The sequence below is a fragment of the Oryzias latipes genome, chromosome 6, assembly GCF_053564925.1.
Source record: "Oryzias latipes strain Hd-rR chromosome 6, Olatipes_Hd-rR_3.1".
Classification (NCBI taxonomy): Eukaryota; Metazoa; Chordata; class Actinopteri; order Beloniformes; family Adrianichthyidae; genus Oryzias; species Oryzias latipes.
This window is the reverse complement of record NC_136242.1, coordinates 32,618,280-32,638,192: the sequence shown is the minus strand read 5'-3', so window position 1 is coordinate 32,638,192 and position 19,913 is coordinate 32,618,280. Positions and strand designations below refer to the sequence as shown.

Genomic DNA, 19,913 nt, shown 5'->3' with positions numbered 1-19,913 from the left:
AAACCGTCCAGCCTTTAAATTCATTTCAAACACAGTGAGAAGTTTTTCAAATCCAATACTCTAAATCGTCAAGACTTCCTGGTCATTCAAGCGTTTACTTGGAAAAATACAAATAATCAGTTGTATTACACGTCTGCTGGAGTATTTTCTTCCTTTCAGCAGCAACAGTATTCTATGATTTATTCGTCAGCCCCATTTTGCCTCGAGGAGAGCAGTACTACTGGACATATTGTTCCCATTCAAACTTTCATGGTCTGAGCATCATCCATCCCACCTTGACAATGGAAAAACACTGGGATGTTATGAAAGGTGGGTGTGTGGAGTTGGTGCAGAAAAAAAAAAAAAAAAAAAAAAAAAAAAAAAGCAGGCAGTTAAGAATACCTGCAGAGCTGACAAAAGCAAGACGGATGGTTTCACCATCAGCAGGTGTGGAAGCAACACCCGTCAAAATGTCTCAGACTGAGCAAAAGTGCGTTTTCATCTCAGATCACTTCAATCCAAACTCTGTTAAAGCTTGTTATTTTGGTTGTACAGGTTAAACTACGGACACACCGCTTATGTAACACGTGTTCTAGAACACGCTGAACACATGTTCTCCAATGCAAGTAGGGGTTACACTTGACAAGCAGGGGAGGGCTTCTTCTTCTTCTTCTACTGCTACTAGCGCATGTCCACCACCTACAGTTGGAAGAGCCCGCGTGAGAAATGATAGAGCGGTGTAAATCTGGCAAGTCTTGCTCCAGGCATCAGAACGACTTTGTGTCAGAGAATTCCGGCCGGACACAAACCGCAACCATTAATTTCTCCTCCGTGATCAATTTTCAATCGATTGGCACTTCCACGAATTTAAAGGTACATCATACGTCACCAACAAATCCGAGTTCCTGCTTGGTCAAAGTTAAACCTGGTTCAACTTTCAACGGCCATTAGATGGCTGCGCGTTTTGTGCGTAGAGTCTGAAAACGTTTGTGGAATCCCAAAACAGGCCTTTAAATAGGCTTTTCGCATACAAATGTAGCTTCAGATCTTAAACCAACAAAAACTGATTTCAGTTCCTTGAATTGTCTTCAGTTTTAGGCTGCGCTCAGACCGAACGCGGTTTGTGCGTCAGGGGTCATCCATTTCCGATGTCAAGTTGGCGTACGGGTTGTGCGGCACGATTTGGTCTGGGTAGCTGCTTGTTTAGAACGTTGTGGCGCGTCAAAATTTCAATTCAAATAACTGAACTTTGGTGTTGAATTTACGTTGCGTCAACCAACCAGGGACTTTTTTTTAAAAAAAATCTTAATTGAAAAGTCTACAGAATCTTAATACCAAAATTTGTCAATTTTAAAATATACTCATAGAAAAATGAGTCACAAAAATGTAGCAGGGGAACAGAAGAAAAAAATAAAGACATTTGTCGTGTAAACAAAAGCAGTTTAATCAGGCACCTACTTTGGCCCTTATGTGTTAAAAATATCAGTGGGTGGAGTCCAAAAGCAAAATGGAGGATAATCTGATCATTCTACTCCTAAATTTAGATACATTTCTGTTAGGCAATGACTGTACCAAAAAAGTCAAGTTTTTGGGCACATTTTGGACGAGTGTCGAGCAGAGAATTTGTTTGCTGCAGTGTAACAGTTCCTCTCAACTTGGAACCTGGATGGGGATCAGATGGAGCTCCTCCTTCGGTCTGTGTCTCCTCTTTGTCTTGGCACGATTGCACAACAGACACTTTGGTCCTTGTGACTTGCCCAAATGAACTGATGAAGACGATGATGATGATGTTGCCCGTTGGCACCGGCAGAAATAAACATTTGATTATCGTAAAGCCACTTCAAAGCGCCGCTGCTCCCTACCACATTCATCCCACGGAGCAGATGCAGAAACGCTAAGATCAGTAACCAAACTAAACAGTCTGGGTGATCTGACAGAACCAATGCCGCCACGGGGTCTGTACCCCCGCCCCCCCTCATGTGATGATCTCAGAAAACATGTTTTTCTACAGATTCTAGAAAGATGTCGCGTCAGGATCTTGTGTTTTTATCTTTAGAGAATAGAAAAGACTTCCACAGTGTTTGTCCATTAAGTGGGAACAGACAAACAGAGGTTCGCTGGCTCCCTGGTTAGATGAAATTTGAATTTTTAATCAAATTATATCTCCAATTTAAGGATCATTTTTAGTCACTAAATGGCTATCAAGCCAACATCATCTTCATTTTCCCCCAGCGACCCAATTGCTGCTTCATTATTCATTTTCTTCATAATGAGAGGAGATGAGTTTTTGCCATTTGTGCTCCAAACTTGGCATGAGTTAAAATGCAGTAATATTCTCATTTGGATCTCTGTTTCAGTACCCAGCAGCCTTAATGAACCTGGGAGCCATCCTCCACCTCAACGGGAAACTGCAAGAAGCTGAAGCCAATTACCTCAGAGCGCTTCAGCTGAAGCCGGATGACACCATCACCCAGTCGAACTTACGTAAGCTGAAGAACATCATGGTGAAGCAGGGCCTGAGGACTACCAGCCCCTGACTTCTCCCAGCCCACCTTCCTGCCATCTGCACACCAGACCCAGAAAAAGGACGGCCGACGAGCTCCGGATTCCTGTTTTTCAACCAGGAGAGCCGGAAGACACAGAGGGAGGATGTTTGCACAGAGGCCAAGATTGTGCCGCACAGTTCCTCTAATGACCCCTGAGCTTCCTCGTTACCAAGTCTCCTCAAACTCTTCTAGGATCTTTCCTAAAAAAGGTGACAGGTACATAATAACACGAGGAGCTGCTTGATGGGTTTCAAGCACTTGTTCAACCCAGAACATGAAGAAATATTGCTCATTTCTAACGTAATAATCCAAGTTACTTAAATCTGTTCCACATCCTACGAGTTTCTTTCATTTGCTCGTGAGATTACACACACTTCACAGTGAAGTTAAAGTTGATGAAAAAGCGCTTTCAGTGAAACATTTTGAAGAAGGGAATTGGGTTTGTGAAATCATTGCAGGCAATGATCAACTGAAAGCCACAGAAAATGTGGATTTTGCTAGAATAAAGAAAAAACAAAGATTAGTATTAAAGTTCAAGTTATTGTGTCCTCTGGCAATAAAGCGTCCAGAAAATTAATTTAAAATGAAGCTTCTTTAGAAATGAAAACTTCATATATTTGTTTCTGTTGCAAAGCTTTTACAAAATAAAAAAGATTGGATGCCTTTAAAGGGACATTTTCCTCATTTTCTTGGCTTGAGCAGGTGCTTCATGTGAGTTTCAAGCCTAGAAATAACCCAATATCGCAGCATGACCCACCTGCTTTACCTGTGAATTCCAACAGCTGATCCTTTAAGGACTAAACAACAACTAGTGGACTTTATTCCACTCAAACAAAAACAAGAAAGGACCTTCAGATAAGGGAGAAATTCTAGCCAAAAGCCTCACTGATGCACAGCGTCATCATGCGTTTAAAGGGAAACATTGTGTCTCGTGTTAAACAAAAGTCATTGGGTTTGTATAAATGAAAAGTTCTGTTTATTCAGAAAATCATGAAGCAGGTGGGATCCAAGCTAGTTTGTACAAAATGGAGTACTTCCAAAAAAAAAAAAAATCACCTGCTTATTCAATTTGTTTGTTTGTTTCTGCAGTTAAAGTCCCATTCTGATCGTCTTTTGATCCATTTTCAAAGAGGTCTTTAATTATGATTATCCCATTTTTAAGGTTAAATTCAAAAACCTGTTTTCTAGGACATAATTTTTGCAGAGCGGCAGGAGTTCATTAGAAAGTTGTGAGCAGGACTGTTGGCCTAAAGTCAGCCAGCCCTCATTTCCCATCATCCCTTCGTTTACACTCTCTCCCACTAAAGGAACAAATTTAATACCCCAACGACTCAAAAACTAAAAATAAGGTGGGACACTTTCACAAAAACTCTTTCAAATAGCAGTTTTCTTGTGCTTCCGCTTCCCATTTTGAATCAATTCTCAGATATTTTGAATATCTATAATATGATAATTTTTCATCAGAAAAAACCCGCAAGAACGTTTAAAACGCCAAAAACTCCACTTTTATTGGAGTGGGGTCTTTAATCTTCACCTTAGTGCAAAGTTCGGAGTCTTTGTGCTTTTTTTTGGTTTTTTGCACCATGATTCTTCTCGTTGATTGCTTATTATTCACCCATGTTACCTAGCAACAGAAGCAGCTGGCACTGTGTTTGTTGATGTGAGCTGAAGGAAGTTTTGTTTGTGGTCATCAGCGAGTACAATTTCAAACAGTAGTAGTGCCTGCAGTCCTGCAGGTTCCCGTACTGGTAGCTGTCATGGTGCGGTCACTCCTCTGTCAAGGTTGTTGTTACACCCCCACCGTGAAAACGTGCTAATTCCTTGTAGGTATCTATACATTTAGTCTTTTTGTGAAGGATCACAGTTGCTTTTTGCTCGAGTGAAGGAATTGTTTCACTCCGTGTCTCTGCTCAGGGATCTTAAGCAGTGGGTTGTCGTGGAAACGTGTTCACAGAGTGTTTACTAAATTAAAATGTATTTTTGAAAGTTGTATAAATTATCAAGATTTGTAACCCTTTTTCTCCTTTTTGTAATATAAAGATGAACAATGTGCCAGAAGAAACCTTTTTTTTTCTCTTTCCTGATGTTTTTCCACAATAAATTGATGGTGTTCTGCTCTTCTGGTTCTTCATTTTGGTGTCCATCACTGATTCCCGTATGCGTGTCATTTTAAATCCTGCAAACACAAAGCACCCCGTGAGTCAGGCCTCCGAGTCGGGTGTTTGTTGTGCTCGTGTGGTCTGCCATGCTTAGTAGGAACTTTTACTGGGCCTTTAAACCCCTCTTTGCAAATTAACAAAAACGTGTCGTAAAAACAAGTCGGATGGATCTCCGCTGCTCTGATCTTTGCACAGCAAAGGGGACGTAAACATTCCCATATGGAGACGGCAGCTCGGTGTGGAAGCACTGCTGGCGTTTCTCAGAGCCTGCTGACAAACAAAAGAACCAGTTTCGTGTGAACGCAGCAGTCATGCAGGGCTTCACACGTCATGTTCTCCGCTGCCTTCACTGGACTGGAATGTGCTTCATCGCACTTCATCCTCACCACACAGGTGCTCCTTGTTTCAGCGTCTTTGAGGGGGGGAAAAAAAGGCTCTGCTACTCTTCAGAAATTTAAAGGGGGATCACAGCAGAGTTTTCTTCACCAGTCATGAAATTATTATTTTCACAAATACCGTTTCGACAAGTTAAAATAAAAAATATTGAACTGATGTTCCTAGATATGCTGAGGAGACCGATTTAGATTTGTAGTAAATTTATTTTGTTTCAGCACAGTGGGAAATGCCTTAGTCCCAACTGTCCTTACAGGTGGATACAAGCTGTCTGCAGCCTGGATATTAAAGTTGTAGAAGCTCTGTGATGTTCATGCACATTTCTATATGAGCATGCTACAGTGACAGGTCACAGAGAACACCTAAAAGGCCTATATCATACAAAATCAACTTGGAGCTTTAAGTGTATGATAATGTTAATTCCTCACTTTGGGATAACAATCCCAAAGCAGCATTTCACTCTTGAAAAACCTGTTTTCTGACCACCAACCCCTCCGAATCCACGAAAATGAGTGGGTCCCCCCATTCTGACATCACAAAGTGAGGAACAGCCCCTTCCAGGAGGAGGCGCCGCCCCCAGGCTAACACACGCACACAATCTTTTTTTGTGGAGCCAACGTTGATCGGCTATAGCCTTCAATTTATATGAACAATATACACATCGATCTTTGTAAAAAATACAGATGTTTGTTTTCATGGGCAAAACGCAGACACGCTACAGAGGCCGACTCCAGGTTGATGTCAAGAAATGGGCGGCACCCACAAGGAGAGGAAGGCGGAGCCTCAGAGACTACTTACTTCAGGGTAGGAAAATGAACAGCGAAAATAGCTCTTATTTGATAAAAAAATATTTTAAGTGTCCCAAACTGATATATGGCTATAGTTTACTCTGTAGGGCTTAAGAGTAGCATTATATAGGCCCTTTAAATGTGTATAGGTAAATAAAGGGAAGTAGGTGAGACGACACAGGCGTGTCATACAAATGTATCTTTTTTCCTGCACACTGTGCAAGCGGCCCGTTAGTACCGTTCATGTGATAGGTCTGTGCTCCTTGCTGCAGCCTGACTGTTTAAAATGAGGAAATTAGACAGTTTGTAGGTTAAGTGGCCAACCTGCGGACACTTAACTCATCACGTGCACACCCTGTGCACGTGGCATTTGCACGCGGTCAGTAAGGAGCCAGTACTAGAACCTTACGAACAGCTAGATTGTAGCTTAAGGACACCGTAAAAACGTCATGTCTCCTCGTGAATTCAGGTTCTTAACTCACTGCATCACAAAAGCAACATTCTGTATCGGCCTGTTAAAAAGGTCTAAGAACTTCCTACTGAGGCTGCTTCCCCAAATGAGGACTGCCCTGTGGATGAATGGATGGAATGTTACGGTACTTTTATTTTCAGACCCATTGCTTCAACCTCTGTGTTCAAATCTGTTGGGACTAACTGCTTTGTTTAACTCATTTCTTCCTCTTTTCAAAGTTTGCCAAAAATGAGTCAACCTTTTCAGGTGACCTTGTCATCCATGTTTCATCTTATCTTATCAATAACCCTATTGTTTTCAGTCCTTCCTGTAGCGTGGCGCTCTGCGGCCTTCTGCAAAGCCATGCCCCATTCCTTCCATGCACACGTCTAAACTACTTCAATCTGGACTCGCGAGGTTCGAGTCCAAAGTGTCCGTCTGTCGGGCTCTGTGGGATAGAAAAAAGGGGCTCAAAGCTGTTTCCCACATTTTTTACTCCTGAAAAATTCCATTTTCACCTCAGTAATTGTCAAAGCTTTCAGTTTCCGAGAGATTAAATAAACAAAAGCTCAGTGCAGCACTTTAGTTGGACTTGTCACTGAGCTTTTATAAAACCTTTCTTGGTTCAATTTGAACGTCACACGCTCTACAGTTTGCTTTATAATCTTGACTTTTTTTTTATTTAAGAATTAGTTCACAAATTTAGCTTCATTAGCGAGAAATGCATCAAATCAGTCTTTTTACTCCTACGGTCAAAGTGAGAGCAGCAACAATCAAACCTTTTCGGAATAACATTTGAATATTTGGACGTACGTATGTGAGGTGAAACACAAAGGAGGTTTTTGATGCGCAGGACTCAACTCCAGTTTGTTCAGGAAGAAGTAAAAATAATACTTGATTGGAAAAGTTTGTCTTAATTCATGTTTTCTCTCTTACACTAAAAACAATACCTCCAGCAGTCTTTGTGCTTTCATCATCGCCACATTAGATAAATTCCCTGGTGTCCTGCACCAAAGCAAATCAAAAATGTCTCCTTATCCCATGATTCCTGCGTGCTTCTTCCCCATTTGACCTCTTGTTCTTCAAACTCCTCAAACCAGGAGAAAGGAATTCCGCTCTGATGTGAAGATCTGCCGAATGTTATCTAGCAAATATTTTGTGGAATGCGCTGATGAACTATCAGGACTTTGATCTGAAGGGCCTGAGCCAGGGGCTTGCAGCACTGGAGCCGTTCCCTCTGGATGCAATACCCGCCTGCCGTTATTGCTTTGTAGAAGCAGCATTAAGGTGAAGCTCTTCCATCAGATGCAAACTCTGCCTCTTGCTATTGAAGTGGGGTTTTTTGTGCCTGTAAAAGGAACGTTTCAAAGAGGAAATTGCCTTTCTGCAGGATCTTGTTTCACTTTAATTTTCAGCTCTCTCAGAGCAGTTGCGTCTAAACTCATGAGGTTCATGTCGTTTCAGATTCTACAGTTTATTCTCGTTATTTCATAATGTCACACTGTTGATCGTTTCTGGTGTGCAGCCATTAAATCCACGTCCACTGCGAATTGAGCTAATTCAGGCTAAAAGATCATGACTTTTAAAAGTTCAGAATGATGCCTCACTCGTGCAGAAGACAATGACGGCATGCATCCAGTGCAGATGTCGGAACATTTCATATTCTCAGAAATTCCCTAATGAACACACAATGCGTCACTGCATGGACAATGGGAGCAATTCTCGTGTTCCGCATTGTGAAATGTGACAAAACACAGGGCGCAGCTCTCTGCATGTATTCTAAAAAGGCTGTCACACTGTATTGTAATTTATTTATTTATTTAACTAGGTTGTAAAGATCCAGAGAAGTTGTAAACTTTTACAAGAACGTCCACAAGACCTGCAGGAAGTGTGCTGTGGGCTGCTCCTGTGTCTATGGAGGTCATTTATGATGGAGGTTAAGCCACATGGAGCTGCTCTGGTGCCTCTGCACTTTTTTTAAGGTCAATTATCCAGTTTTAAGGGTACTGAATGAAACAAAAAAAAAGACAAATGGTGAAGCCGTTTGGACCCGTTTTGCTTTGATGTCACCAGAATAACCACAAAGGATTTTGTGGTCAAGACCACCCTGTTTGGGGGATTTTTCTCTGTTTTTTGTGTGATCTACAACAACACTGCAGTCGTCACACCAGACGAAATGAACTCCTTTGAGAAACTATTTCATTTAAACAAACTAAAGATGCAAAAGGTTTTCCTACCAACAAAAGAAAAGAAAAAAGCCAGTAAAGCAGCCCGTATTCACCTAGGAGGGCAATTGGGAATAGGGCATCATCTGTATTAGTGCCATTTGTATAAACTGTCCACACATTTCAACAGTCAGACTGTAACTCCACCAGGACCAAGGCCATATGTGATAAAAATACCAAAGTGAGTGCAGATTTAAACATGGCATCTCCATAAAACTCATCTGTCACAGAACTGCCGTTTTTCCTGCAGCTACTTTCTTCACTTTGGAAACTCAACTAAAATTCTTCGTCTTTAGTGCTAAAATCATGAAACAACCATGCTAGAAATGTTTGGAGCACCACAAATAAAAGTAGGGGTGAATTTTCCTGGTGCTCCCTGTACGATCTGTGTTTGAAATATCACTTTGTCAGAACAATAAAGATCTCCGTACAAATCCAAAACTCATATTTACTGTTTTAATTTTAAGTTCTACAAAATCTGGTTTGGGCTCTGACTAATTGTTGGCATTATCCCACAAGTTGGACTTTATCCTTACATAAACCAGCTACTGCAATCAGCAGGAGCAGCGTGTGATATTTCATAGCTGGCTGCGTGAGTTTGTGCAGGTGTCGGCATAAAAAAAAATAAAAAAAATTAAAAAAGGGAGTTAAAGACACAACCCAGATCCCTGCTGCTTTAAAATGGCCACCTCTGAGGATTTACAGAGCCCCTGCGAGCTGCCAGACCTTAGAGGCTTTCTCAATACAACACACAGCTCAGGAAATGGGACGGTTTTTTTATGTGTACACTGACAGAATGTACTTTGTCTTCCTCTGCTCAGCGATGTGGAGGGGCAGTAAACCTCCAAACTGGAACATTGTAACGTGTGTGTAAAAATACAAAATATGGAGCCTGTGCATGGCTGAGTATGGGTCATCTGTATGTTGAAGACAGAGGAAGCAGGTGCCGTCTATGCATATTAAAACTGCCATGATTGGGTCGTTCCAGACGTACAGACAAGTATGGTTAGATATCAAAAAACACAACAGGATCTTCTGCAGACAGCTGGATTTCCGCTCACACAGGACATGCACTGCTTCACGCTGGAGGAGAAGTTCGTCACGGGGCAAAAAAATCTGAAGGTGAGCTGGGTAAAACTCAAATCGGAGCTCGTTTGCTTCCATCTTCATGCCTTCATGGTATTTAGGAGACTTAGGCAGACTGGATTCCAGGTGGTTTAACCCAAACTAACAGCTTTGGCACAGAGACATGCTCCTTAACTGGTTTCACTTTGTAACTTTGATTCATTGGTAGACTCCAGCTGTATCAAAATAAGGCACCTTTGTAGCAAAAAATAAATAAATAAATAAATAAAAAAATAAGAAAGAATTTCAGTTGTATTTTGTGTAAAATAGCAGTGGAATTCTGAAATAAGTTAGAGGCACTAAATTCATTAAAGGAAATAAGATCATGATGTATGTAGAGTATAAGGTAATATAACCTTATGAATCATAGGCAATGACACCACAATGAAGTTAGTGCATTTGTCATTTTTCCACAGCCATCCAAAGAAAACCAAAACTATTTTTGTTCTTTTTTGGACGCCAAGTTTTTCTTAAAGTTCAGGCTTCAATTTAGCTGAGGCTGCGCTCAAACTTATCAGAGAGCAGAAGTGCTCATCACAGAAAGACTTGATTGCAGGACATTAGGGGTGAGCTGATAGACAGACTTGGGAAAAAAAATAAAACATTAAAACAACCCTTGTGCTATCCTAGGCATTTTAACATTCGTAGTGGGGTCATCTGGACCCCACAAGACAGCCCACTGAACCTATTTTCTTTACTGATTTGTGATCTTCAGAGGTGTCCATGGATAACATGAAATTCTCTTCAGCTTTGTCATGTTAGGAAAAACACCTCAATGTTAGGGTGGGGTCATCTGGACCCCGTAAGATAGCACAAAGGCTAGACAATATAAAACCACAGCTACATGAGATATATGCTTAACAGTGTTGGTACTTCACAAAGTGTATAAAACATAAAAATAAATAAATAAATAAAACTGAAGGAGATGAGAACAAAACAAAAGACAATTTGAGAGCAGGGAGGCTTATATACACCGAGGGCCCAATCAAGAACAAGCAGCAGCTGCTCTGATTTCAAACTAAGAACAGGTGTGAACACGGAGCAGAGCAAACCAGAACAGAAGGTCAAACAGAAACTAATATTTACTGAAAAAACCATATATTGATATAGATAGATATATCTATTTATATATCTATAGATATATATAGATATCTATAGATATAGATATATAGCTATATCTATAGATATATATAGATATCTATAGATATAGATATATAGCTATATCTGTATCTATATCTATATATAGATATATAGATATAGATATATATAGATATATATATCTATATCTATATATAGATATATATCCATATATCTATCGATCGATAGATATCGATGTAGATATATCTATCTATCTATGGATAGGTAGATATAGATATATATAGATATATATATCTATATATATCCATATATATAGATATAGATATATATAGATATATAGAGAAATATAAAATATATATATATAAAAAAAAAAAAATCTAAATCCAAACGTTTAATATAAATGGTGAATATTAAATCCAAACATTAACGTTAAATTTAAAATCCAAATCCAGATGTTTATTCTATCGATCGATCGATAGATATATATCTATATCTATATATCTATGTATAGATATATATCTATCGATCGATCGATAGATATCGATGTAGATATATCTATCTATCTATGGATAGGTAGATATAGATATATATAGATATATATATCTATATATATCCATATATATAGATATAGATATATATAGATATATAGAGAAATATAAAATATATATATATAAAAAAAAAAAATCTAAATCCAAACGTTTAATATAAATGGTGAATATTAAATCCAAACATTAACGTTAAATTTAAAATCCAAATCCAGATGTTTATTCTATCGATCGATCGATAGATATATATCTATATCTATATATCTATGTATAGATATATATCTATCGATCGATCGATAGATATCGATGTAGATATATCTATCTATCTATGGATATATCCATATATATATATATAGATAGATAGATAGATAGATAGATAGATAGATAGATAGATAGATAGATAGATATAGATAGATAGATAGATATAGATAGATAGATAGATAGATAGATAGATAGATAGATAGATAGATAGATAGATAGATAGATAGATAGATAGATAGATAGATAGATAGATAGATAGATAGAGAAATATAAAATATATATTTAAAAAAATATATATATATAATCTAAATCCAAACGTTTAATATAAATGGTGAATATTAAATCCAAACATTAACGTTAAATTTAAAATCCAAATCCAGATGTTTATTCTAAGTGTTAAGTCTAAATGTAAATGCTTCAATGTTAAACCTAAATTTTAAATCAAACTAAATGTGAAATCTACAGTAAATGCTGATTCACAATCTGAATTTTAAATAAAAATCTTAATGTGAAACCTACATTTTAAACCTAACTCTGAATATTAAACCTTAATTATAAAATCAAAATATAAATGTTAAACCTAAATTTTATGTCAAAATCTAAATAAGAAATCTAAATTTCAATTCAAAATCTAAATGTTAAATCTAAAATTTAAATCGAAATTTAAATGTTAAATCTGGATGTTAAACCTAAATGTTAAATCAAAATGTAAATGTTAAACCTAAATTTTAAATCAAAATCTGAACGTTAAACCTACATTTCAAGTCAAAATGTAAATCTTAAATCTGAATGTCAAATATAAATTTCAAATCAAAATCTGATCGTTAAATCTAAACTTTTAATACAAATCTAAATGGTAAATCTGAATGTTAAACCTGAATTTTAACAAAATCTGAATTATAAACCTGAATTTTTATTAGAAATCTAAATGTTAAACCTGAATTTTTTATCAAAATCTAAATGTGAAACCTAAATTTAAATCAAAATGTAAATGGCAAACATAAATTTAAATCAAAATGTATCTGTCTAACCTGAATTTTGAGTCAAAATTTAAATTTTAAAGTTAAAGTTAAACCTAAATTTTAAATCAAAATCTAAATAATAAACCTAAACTGTTAATTTAAGCTTCGCCCTGACCCAACATTTAACCCTTCAATTGGAGACTTATAATAGTGTATTCTAATTTGGATATCACTCCGAATCGATGATGTCATCAATCGTCGCCAGTCATACGCAGTATGAACGTATTCTACGTTTATTTTTCTTCAATTTAGTTTTGCTTTACATCATATTTAATTGATTGTTTTTCTGCTTTTACTGTATTGTATGTTTTTTATTGTTCAGCGCTTTGTGATTTTATCTGTGAAAGGCGCTATATAAATAAAACTTACTTACTTCGTACTTACTCAGTAACTAGTAGCTGCTAGGGCTCAGAAAATGCACAATATCAATTTCACAACTTTAGAACATTGTGCAAAAACATAAAAGTCATTACTGTGTGGAATAATAAACCTAAATTCTAAATCAAAATCTAAAAGGTAAACCTACATTTAAATTAAAATCTAAACGTTTAACTTCTTATCAAATTAAAATAAAGTCAAACCAACAAAAAGAGAATAAGTGTAAAACAATTTGGCATGCATGTTGTTAGTTTTTCTGTCAGTTTTTAGGAAAACTAAACCCCCCAAAAATATATATTTTTTGCAAACTTATAGTACTCAGTGCAGCAAAGTAAACTTAAAAATAGAGCAAAACTTCTGAACATCTTGTTTTGTGATGGAAACATTAAAATGCAAAACATTTCAGTGTGTTGACTCAGAACACAAACAGGTAAATAGTTTGCACATTGTTCACGTATGAAGTTTCGGTCTTTCGTCACACATGCATGATATATGTAACTCTTAGGTGTTTCTTGCGTTCGTCACTCGTCGATGAGCGCAGATGTCCGTCAAGGGTTACTGCCGACAGGTCTTTCATTTAATTTGGTTCAGTTACAATTCAATAACACAATATCGCAACACAGTTGTCTCAACGGCCTTCACACCAACAACTGTACAAAAAATAGAATCAGTCATAAAATATGAACAACAGCTTATTGCTAAACTAAACTAGACAGACTCCGGACATTCCTGCCCTAAGACCCTCTTTACGTGAATTTGGTTTGGAGCTGTTGAGAATTACACAGTTTGTGAGTATTTAACAGTTTATACGCAATTCATACATATGTCTTACACATTTGTGCATGATTTTTTCGAGACGTATATTTGTGGATGTCTAACAGACCTTTCATACATGGACATCCGATGTATAACTTTTATATCGCGTACACGCTGCACATATCACGTTAAAATTAAGTAATTGATGCATGAATCACTAACGAATTGCACACAAACAATTATTACACACGGTTCATGTTTTACGTTGATTTACGTGTTCTTTTTTTAATTTTTTTTTATTCATACTTCTTTCGTTATTTTAACGTGTTTCATCCGTGATACATCTGTCAAAATTTCATGTAAAGACCACAACTTTTCTCACTTTTTCCATGTATGTTTACATATGACAAAATTTTATCCGTGCAATATGTGCAAAATGAACCTAGTGGCTGTGTGACACGGCCTAGATGGACTTCCGCTCTTGTTTCACGTTAGCGTTTTAGAAGCCAGCAGAAAGTGTTTTTTTTACTCTCACTGAGTGAAAATGTACATCTGACTGGGGTCTGCAGCTCTCCAAGCGCGCTTGGATTTGTCTCCGATCTGTTTGTACTCACCTTGGGTGGTGTTTACATCTGCTGCAAATATCACACAGGGATTATTTGCAGGCTAACGTTCATCTGTTTTGTTTTGATGGTCTCCTGCTGATGGCTGCAGCAGGGAGTCGTCCCAGGATGCGTTTATGGCCAAGTTAAACTGAAACGCTGTCACGATGTGCAAAGATCGGCGTTTGCTACGGAACAGATGGCTGACTTGTTTTCATCCCAGCGTGACATCAGACAAGAACATGGAGGAAAAAAACTGACACTGTGGTCTGAAAGAAGGGAGGAGAGAGAAAATATTTCTGTATGAAAAGATTGATATGACCTTAAATAAACAGAACTTTAAGTGGAAAAATGTTTATCAAAAAAAGGTGGTTAACAAATTACAGTTTACAACAGAATTCCGAAAATTACAGATTGTTTAAGTTTTTCATAGTTTTCCAATAGTGTAAAATGATTCAGCTGTTTTGAAAATATTCATATTATTTTTCGTTGCCAGCATAAACTGGAAATAATGATGTTGCTTTCCCGGTTCCTGCTGGGATGTCCCGGCCTCTGTCCTTCATTAATGTAGACGTCTCTCTCTGCATGCATCGTCTCATATCACTCCTCCAAAGTCGTTTCACTCCCTTCTGCCCTGCTTTCCCACGGGTAGGATCATCTGGTCTTCGCCACCTTCCTGCTCTTCTATCCCCACTCACTTTATCAGTATGTCAGCTTGTATTAACTGTATCCAAAATCTTTCAAAAGTCAGAGCGTTACATGCAAACCGGGAACATTGTTGGCTGCTATTTTAGCTGCGTTTCAGGACTTAGCTACTTTAATGTTCACTTTTTTTTTCAAATTTGGACATACATTTTTTAATAATATGGTGGTGTTACGACCATGTGGAGTAACCCGCGTTAACCTGAAGCACCTTTGAAAGGGTCAAAGTGAGTTAGAAATTCATCTTTCGCTGAGCGGACGAGGATCTCGTTTGGGTCTGCCCCCACTAAACCGGCTTTAATGACCGAACCGAAACACCTAATCGATAACATGTGACCCCGTAACCCGGTCAACTCCTGCTTGCTTTGCTGCTCTTGATGCTTTGCAGCTCAGGTGAAAAGATCCAAATCCCATTGGGTGGCCAGGCTGCATGCACTGCATGGTTGCTTTGATGGGTCCAACAAGTCCCTCTTTGATGGTTGGTTTAGCCACAAAACCCGTGCAGCTGACCTCCACTGTGTAGAGGTGGACTTCCTAACCATGCTGGTCAGCATCAACAGCTGGTTTGATGTATCTAAGGCTCAGCGTATGTACGGCTGTGTGACTGGAAGAGCAAGAGCCCCATGATCCGGGCTTCATTCATAAAGGCAGCTATACACGAAAATGGCAAACGACTTTATTTGCATCGTCCTCAAAACATTATAATGTTGCTGGTGGTTGGGGATTTTAATTAAGCGATCCTATCAGCTGCTTTAAGAGGGTAGCAAACATATTTAGGACACGTTACTGAGGCAAATGAATTACGGAGGCCGGTTTAGCTCGTGCTGGGAGAAGCCGAAAGTGTAAGAAGAAGACTGAGGCAAATGAATTGACTTGTAACAAGAGAGTCATAAACGGATGTGGTGGACAGAATCCAGTAGTTAACAAACAAAATACTTCCTTCAGAACAACATAAGTAAAATGATTCTTTAAAAACGTGAGTTACTTTTTTTTTCCTTGTGGCTTGGTACCAAGTGACCCACAGACCAAGTCTGGAACCTGTCGGGATTGGGGACCACTGCTTTGGGAGACCAGGATGTAATTTTGGGTCCCTTTGAACTGCAGCCACATGTGCCCCAAAGAATTCTTTTGTTCATGTGGGACAGGATGAGTGAGGAATGAAGCCCCAAAGGCTGACGACCCACCAGACATGTCATCACCGTTCTGAGCAGCCTGTCAATGAGCTCTTTTTCCGTCCTCCAGGATGTGTTCCAAAGAAGCTGATGATGGACCAAATGCTCGTGCAGGTCCTCTCCATAACACTGGCTTAGTCTGGTTGGAGATGACAGGAGACCTTGTGTTGCTCCGGCGACAAAGCTGGCCTGTACGGCATTCATAGCCCCCCGGAACGGGTATTTCTTCATCGTCATCCTCCTCCTGCTCTTTCTGCCAGCCCTGCTTTGCGTGAGAGATCACTGCTGCATACTTTGTGTCCTGCTCTTGCCATCAAACCTCTGTCGCCACTTCCACGCCAGAGAGGCCTGCCGTCTCTGATGTGGAGGCCTCCTGTCAGTTGGTGCACATCGCCAACAATGCCCTACAGCCTGGAGCGCGCCAGAGAGCAGCGGGAGCCTGCTTTCTTTCTGGAGAATGAAAGAAAACTGAAAAAAAGTAAAATGTAATTTTTTTGCTTCTACAAAGATCTTATTTTCATTAAACATCATGAGACAAAGCCAAAGGACTCATTCATTGGAACAGTACAGTAGTAGAATTAGTCATTATCATGTAAAAATGTATTAGGTTATTGTTTTTGTGTAAGTTGTGCAAACTCCAGTCTTTTAGGACATTTTAAGCTATTTTAAGTCCCACTCTGATCATCATTTGATCCATTTTCAAAGTGTTCACAGGGGTCTTTTTTATTATGATTATGCGATTTCGAGGCAAAATTTAATACTTTTTGTTTTCTAGGACATAGTTTCTGCAGAGTGACATGAGTTCATTAGAAATTCACCTTGAGTTGTGGGCGGCATCGTTGTCATGGAGTAATAAGCCTGTACAAACTTCCAATCATCTCTTTGTTTACATTCTCTCCCGCTTTTTTAAAGCCCCGTCACAACCACAACCTAACTTTACTGGTGCAACAAAAACGGCGAGCAACGCCAGAGCCATCCACCCTTCAATTCAATTCAATTCAATTTTATTTGTATAGCCCAAATTCACAACAACAGTCGTCTCGATGAGCTTCGTATCGGTAATTGAAAAAGTTAAACATAAAACCAAAAGCATCATAAATACATAGAATTCAATAGAAAAATACTAAATTGAACTAACAAACTGGCTAAGCTAAAGTGGACATCCCTGCCCTTAGACCCCCCCTTCCCCAGCTGGGACGAGGAAAACAAAGACGTACGTGGATCTAAATATTAAGATTGTTCAAAAGAGTTTAATTAATTGCTTGAAAATTGAGAACATTTTCAACATTTTCAATTCCAAGCCTTCAGTCCATTTGTGTTTTAAAGCAACAGCCCAAAAAATAAAGACTGGATGGTTTCATTGGCATAATTTAAAACACCAAACTCTTACATTTAACCTTTTTTTTTAAAAGACAGCAATAAAAATAATATTGGTGCTAAACAAGACAAATCCGCAATAGCTGTATTGGATTACTTTGGGCTTCATTCATATGCATAACTGCACACTATCTCATTTACTCTTACTAGCATTTTTCTACAAGCAGAAACGGTTTTTCCTAAGCTGAAAAATGTCATCCTGTGAAGTGTTTGTATTTAAAGTTACAGCTGTTTATCATGTGGTTGCAATGCACACTTAATCTCCTGGGAATTTCCTAAACAAAGCCCAAGAGTAGCGTGTCTTCAACATTTAGTATTTTGCTTTAGTTACATCCAAACAGCTCAGGAAAAAAAAGTCACTTCAGATCTTTTATTTGTCTTGTCTGAACTGTCCTGCATCGATATTCTGCTGAGTAACAACTCAAAACAACAAGGAGTAAAAAATGACTAATCCTGGAGCCAAACTGCTAATCCTGTCAAATACACAATTGTGCTCTAAAGAATGTTTCTGACCACACAAGTGTCTCAGATTCTGCTTATGTTGCAAACATGAGACGTTATTTTGAAATTCCATTGTACTGCAATCCTATTCTAAACATTTATTAACCCTTGTATTATCCTCAGATATTACTAACACATTTCATCCTTGGGGTCAATCTGACCCCAGAGATATTTGCCTTCAGAAAAAGGATTCACATAAAATTGTTTACCAACTTTTTGTGTCAGGCACGTTGTTTATTTGTTGAATACATAGATTACCCCTTGATCATTTTTTTTTCCTCCCGCAGGTGTGGAGATGTTAGGTCACACACACAGACAGACAAGTTTTACACAGCTAAAACAACCTGGGGTCAAATTGACCCCTGAGGAACACCAATGTATGCAATTTGTGTTCAGGAAATTGAAAAAAAAATATCATCGTGATCATTTTATGCTTAATCAGTTGTCCCCATCAAATTAGGAAAGGTCATGAAATATGAATTAAAAAGAAAAAGGTTAACTATTATTTTTTGAATGACAAACATTGAATTGGGGTCAACTTGACCCCAAGGATAAATGGAGGGTCAAAAAGAAGTTCTATACAATCTGCCTAAATGTGTTGACAACTGTTATTTCCATGCATGCGAGCTTTGAAATGGTGACTGGCAAAAACATTTCACTCATACAAATATTGGGCTTTCCTGTAAGTTTTCGTCATTTATATAGAATTTGTCACATTTTTTGGGGGGGGGGAGTGCTACTAGTCAGCTGTTTTGTGGTGCGACCCCACAAAAGCAGAGTAAAAGCTGTCCCGCTTGTTATTAGATATTGTTTTTCTGCAGCACAGTAGGAATGGCTGATTAAGTTCCTCAGGGACCCATTAAAGCAGGCGAGCTGTCCCGCTCCCAAACGGCCACCATCCATCATGCAAATCTGGAACGCCGACACCAAACTCAAGCCTGTCATGATCTGCCTTACTGCACCCTGGTGTCAAAAACCCGCATGGAGCTCTGCTGCTAACAGCTTTGGACACCTACTTTAAAACAGCCCCATAATAAGTGAAATAGGACATGGGGGGGTGAAAGCGAGGGGAGCAACAGGTCTGGCACAGAGTCTGGTTAGCGGCTTTGACATGCAGCTCCGTCCCACCTCGATCCCCTCTGCAGTAGCTGACCTGCAGTGCTGGGCGATGCACAGGAGGCCGTGTAATTCTACACTTGACAAGCGAAGGCATGCGTTTACAAAAAGCCATCAGAACCATGCTTTTTAGTTAAAAGCGCCTTTCAAAACACTCAAGGACACTGTACAGATTCAAAAGTAAAACACAAAAAAATCCCTTTAAAAATACAATAAATAAATTGACATCTTAATAAAATCAGAAAACGGAAGAAGAAAAATTGTGATTTGGAAAAGCAAGTGTAAAGAAGAAGTTTGAATTGAATCCTGAAAAATACCAGAAGCCAGCGCAGCTGCTGGAGAACAGGGGTGATGTGATGGAAGGAAGGAAGGAGTTCTGGACCAATTGAAGTTTATTCAGACTTTATTGGGAAGACGAGAGAAAAGTGCATTGTAATAGTCAAGGCGAAGAGTGACCAGACTATGAACCGAGATGGACGGTAACGGAGACGATTAATATTGCGTAGATGAAAGTAGGCAGATCAAGTAATGCTGACACTGAAAGGATAGCGAACTGTCAAAGATGACACCCAGACTCTTTACCTGGGGGGAGGGAAAAACTGTAGAGGAATCACTAGAAAGAGTAGAACTGGAAACTTCAGAAAGGGTGGATTTGGAACCTACAAGGAGTAATTTGGTTTTATCGCTGTTAACTTTGAGGAAGTTTAAGGATAACCA

General features: G+C 38.6%; 1 protein-coding gene across 2 annotated transcripts in view; it reads left to right on the top strand.

Annotated features, from left to right (window-relative positions):
* The window catches only part of tmtc2b (transmembrane O-mannosyltransferase targeting cadherins 2b), a 109,065-nt gene extending 104,422 nt beyond the window's left edge, over positions 1 to 4,643 (top strand). For both annotated transcript variants that reach the window (XM_078949063.1, XM_023956084.2), the window contains one exon: positions 2,337 to 4,643. In XM_078949063.1, the coding sequence (XP_078805189.1) occupies positions 2,337 to 2,352 (16 nt within the window). In that variant the 3' untranslated portion in view covers positions 2,353 to 4,643. The remainder of the gene's footprint in view (positions 1 to 2,336) is intronic.
* Positions 4,644 to 19,913: the final 15,270 nt, after the last annotated feature.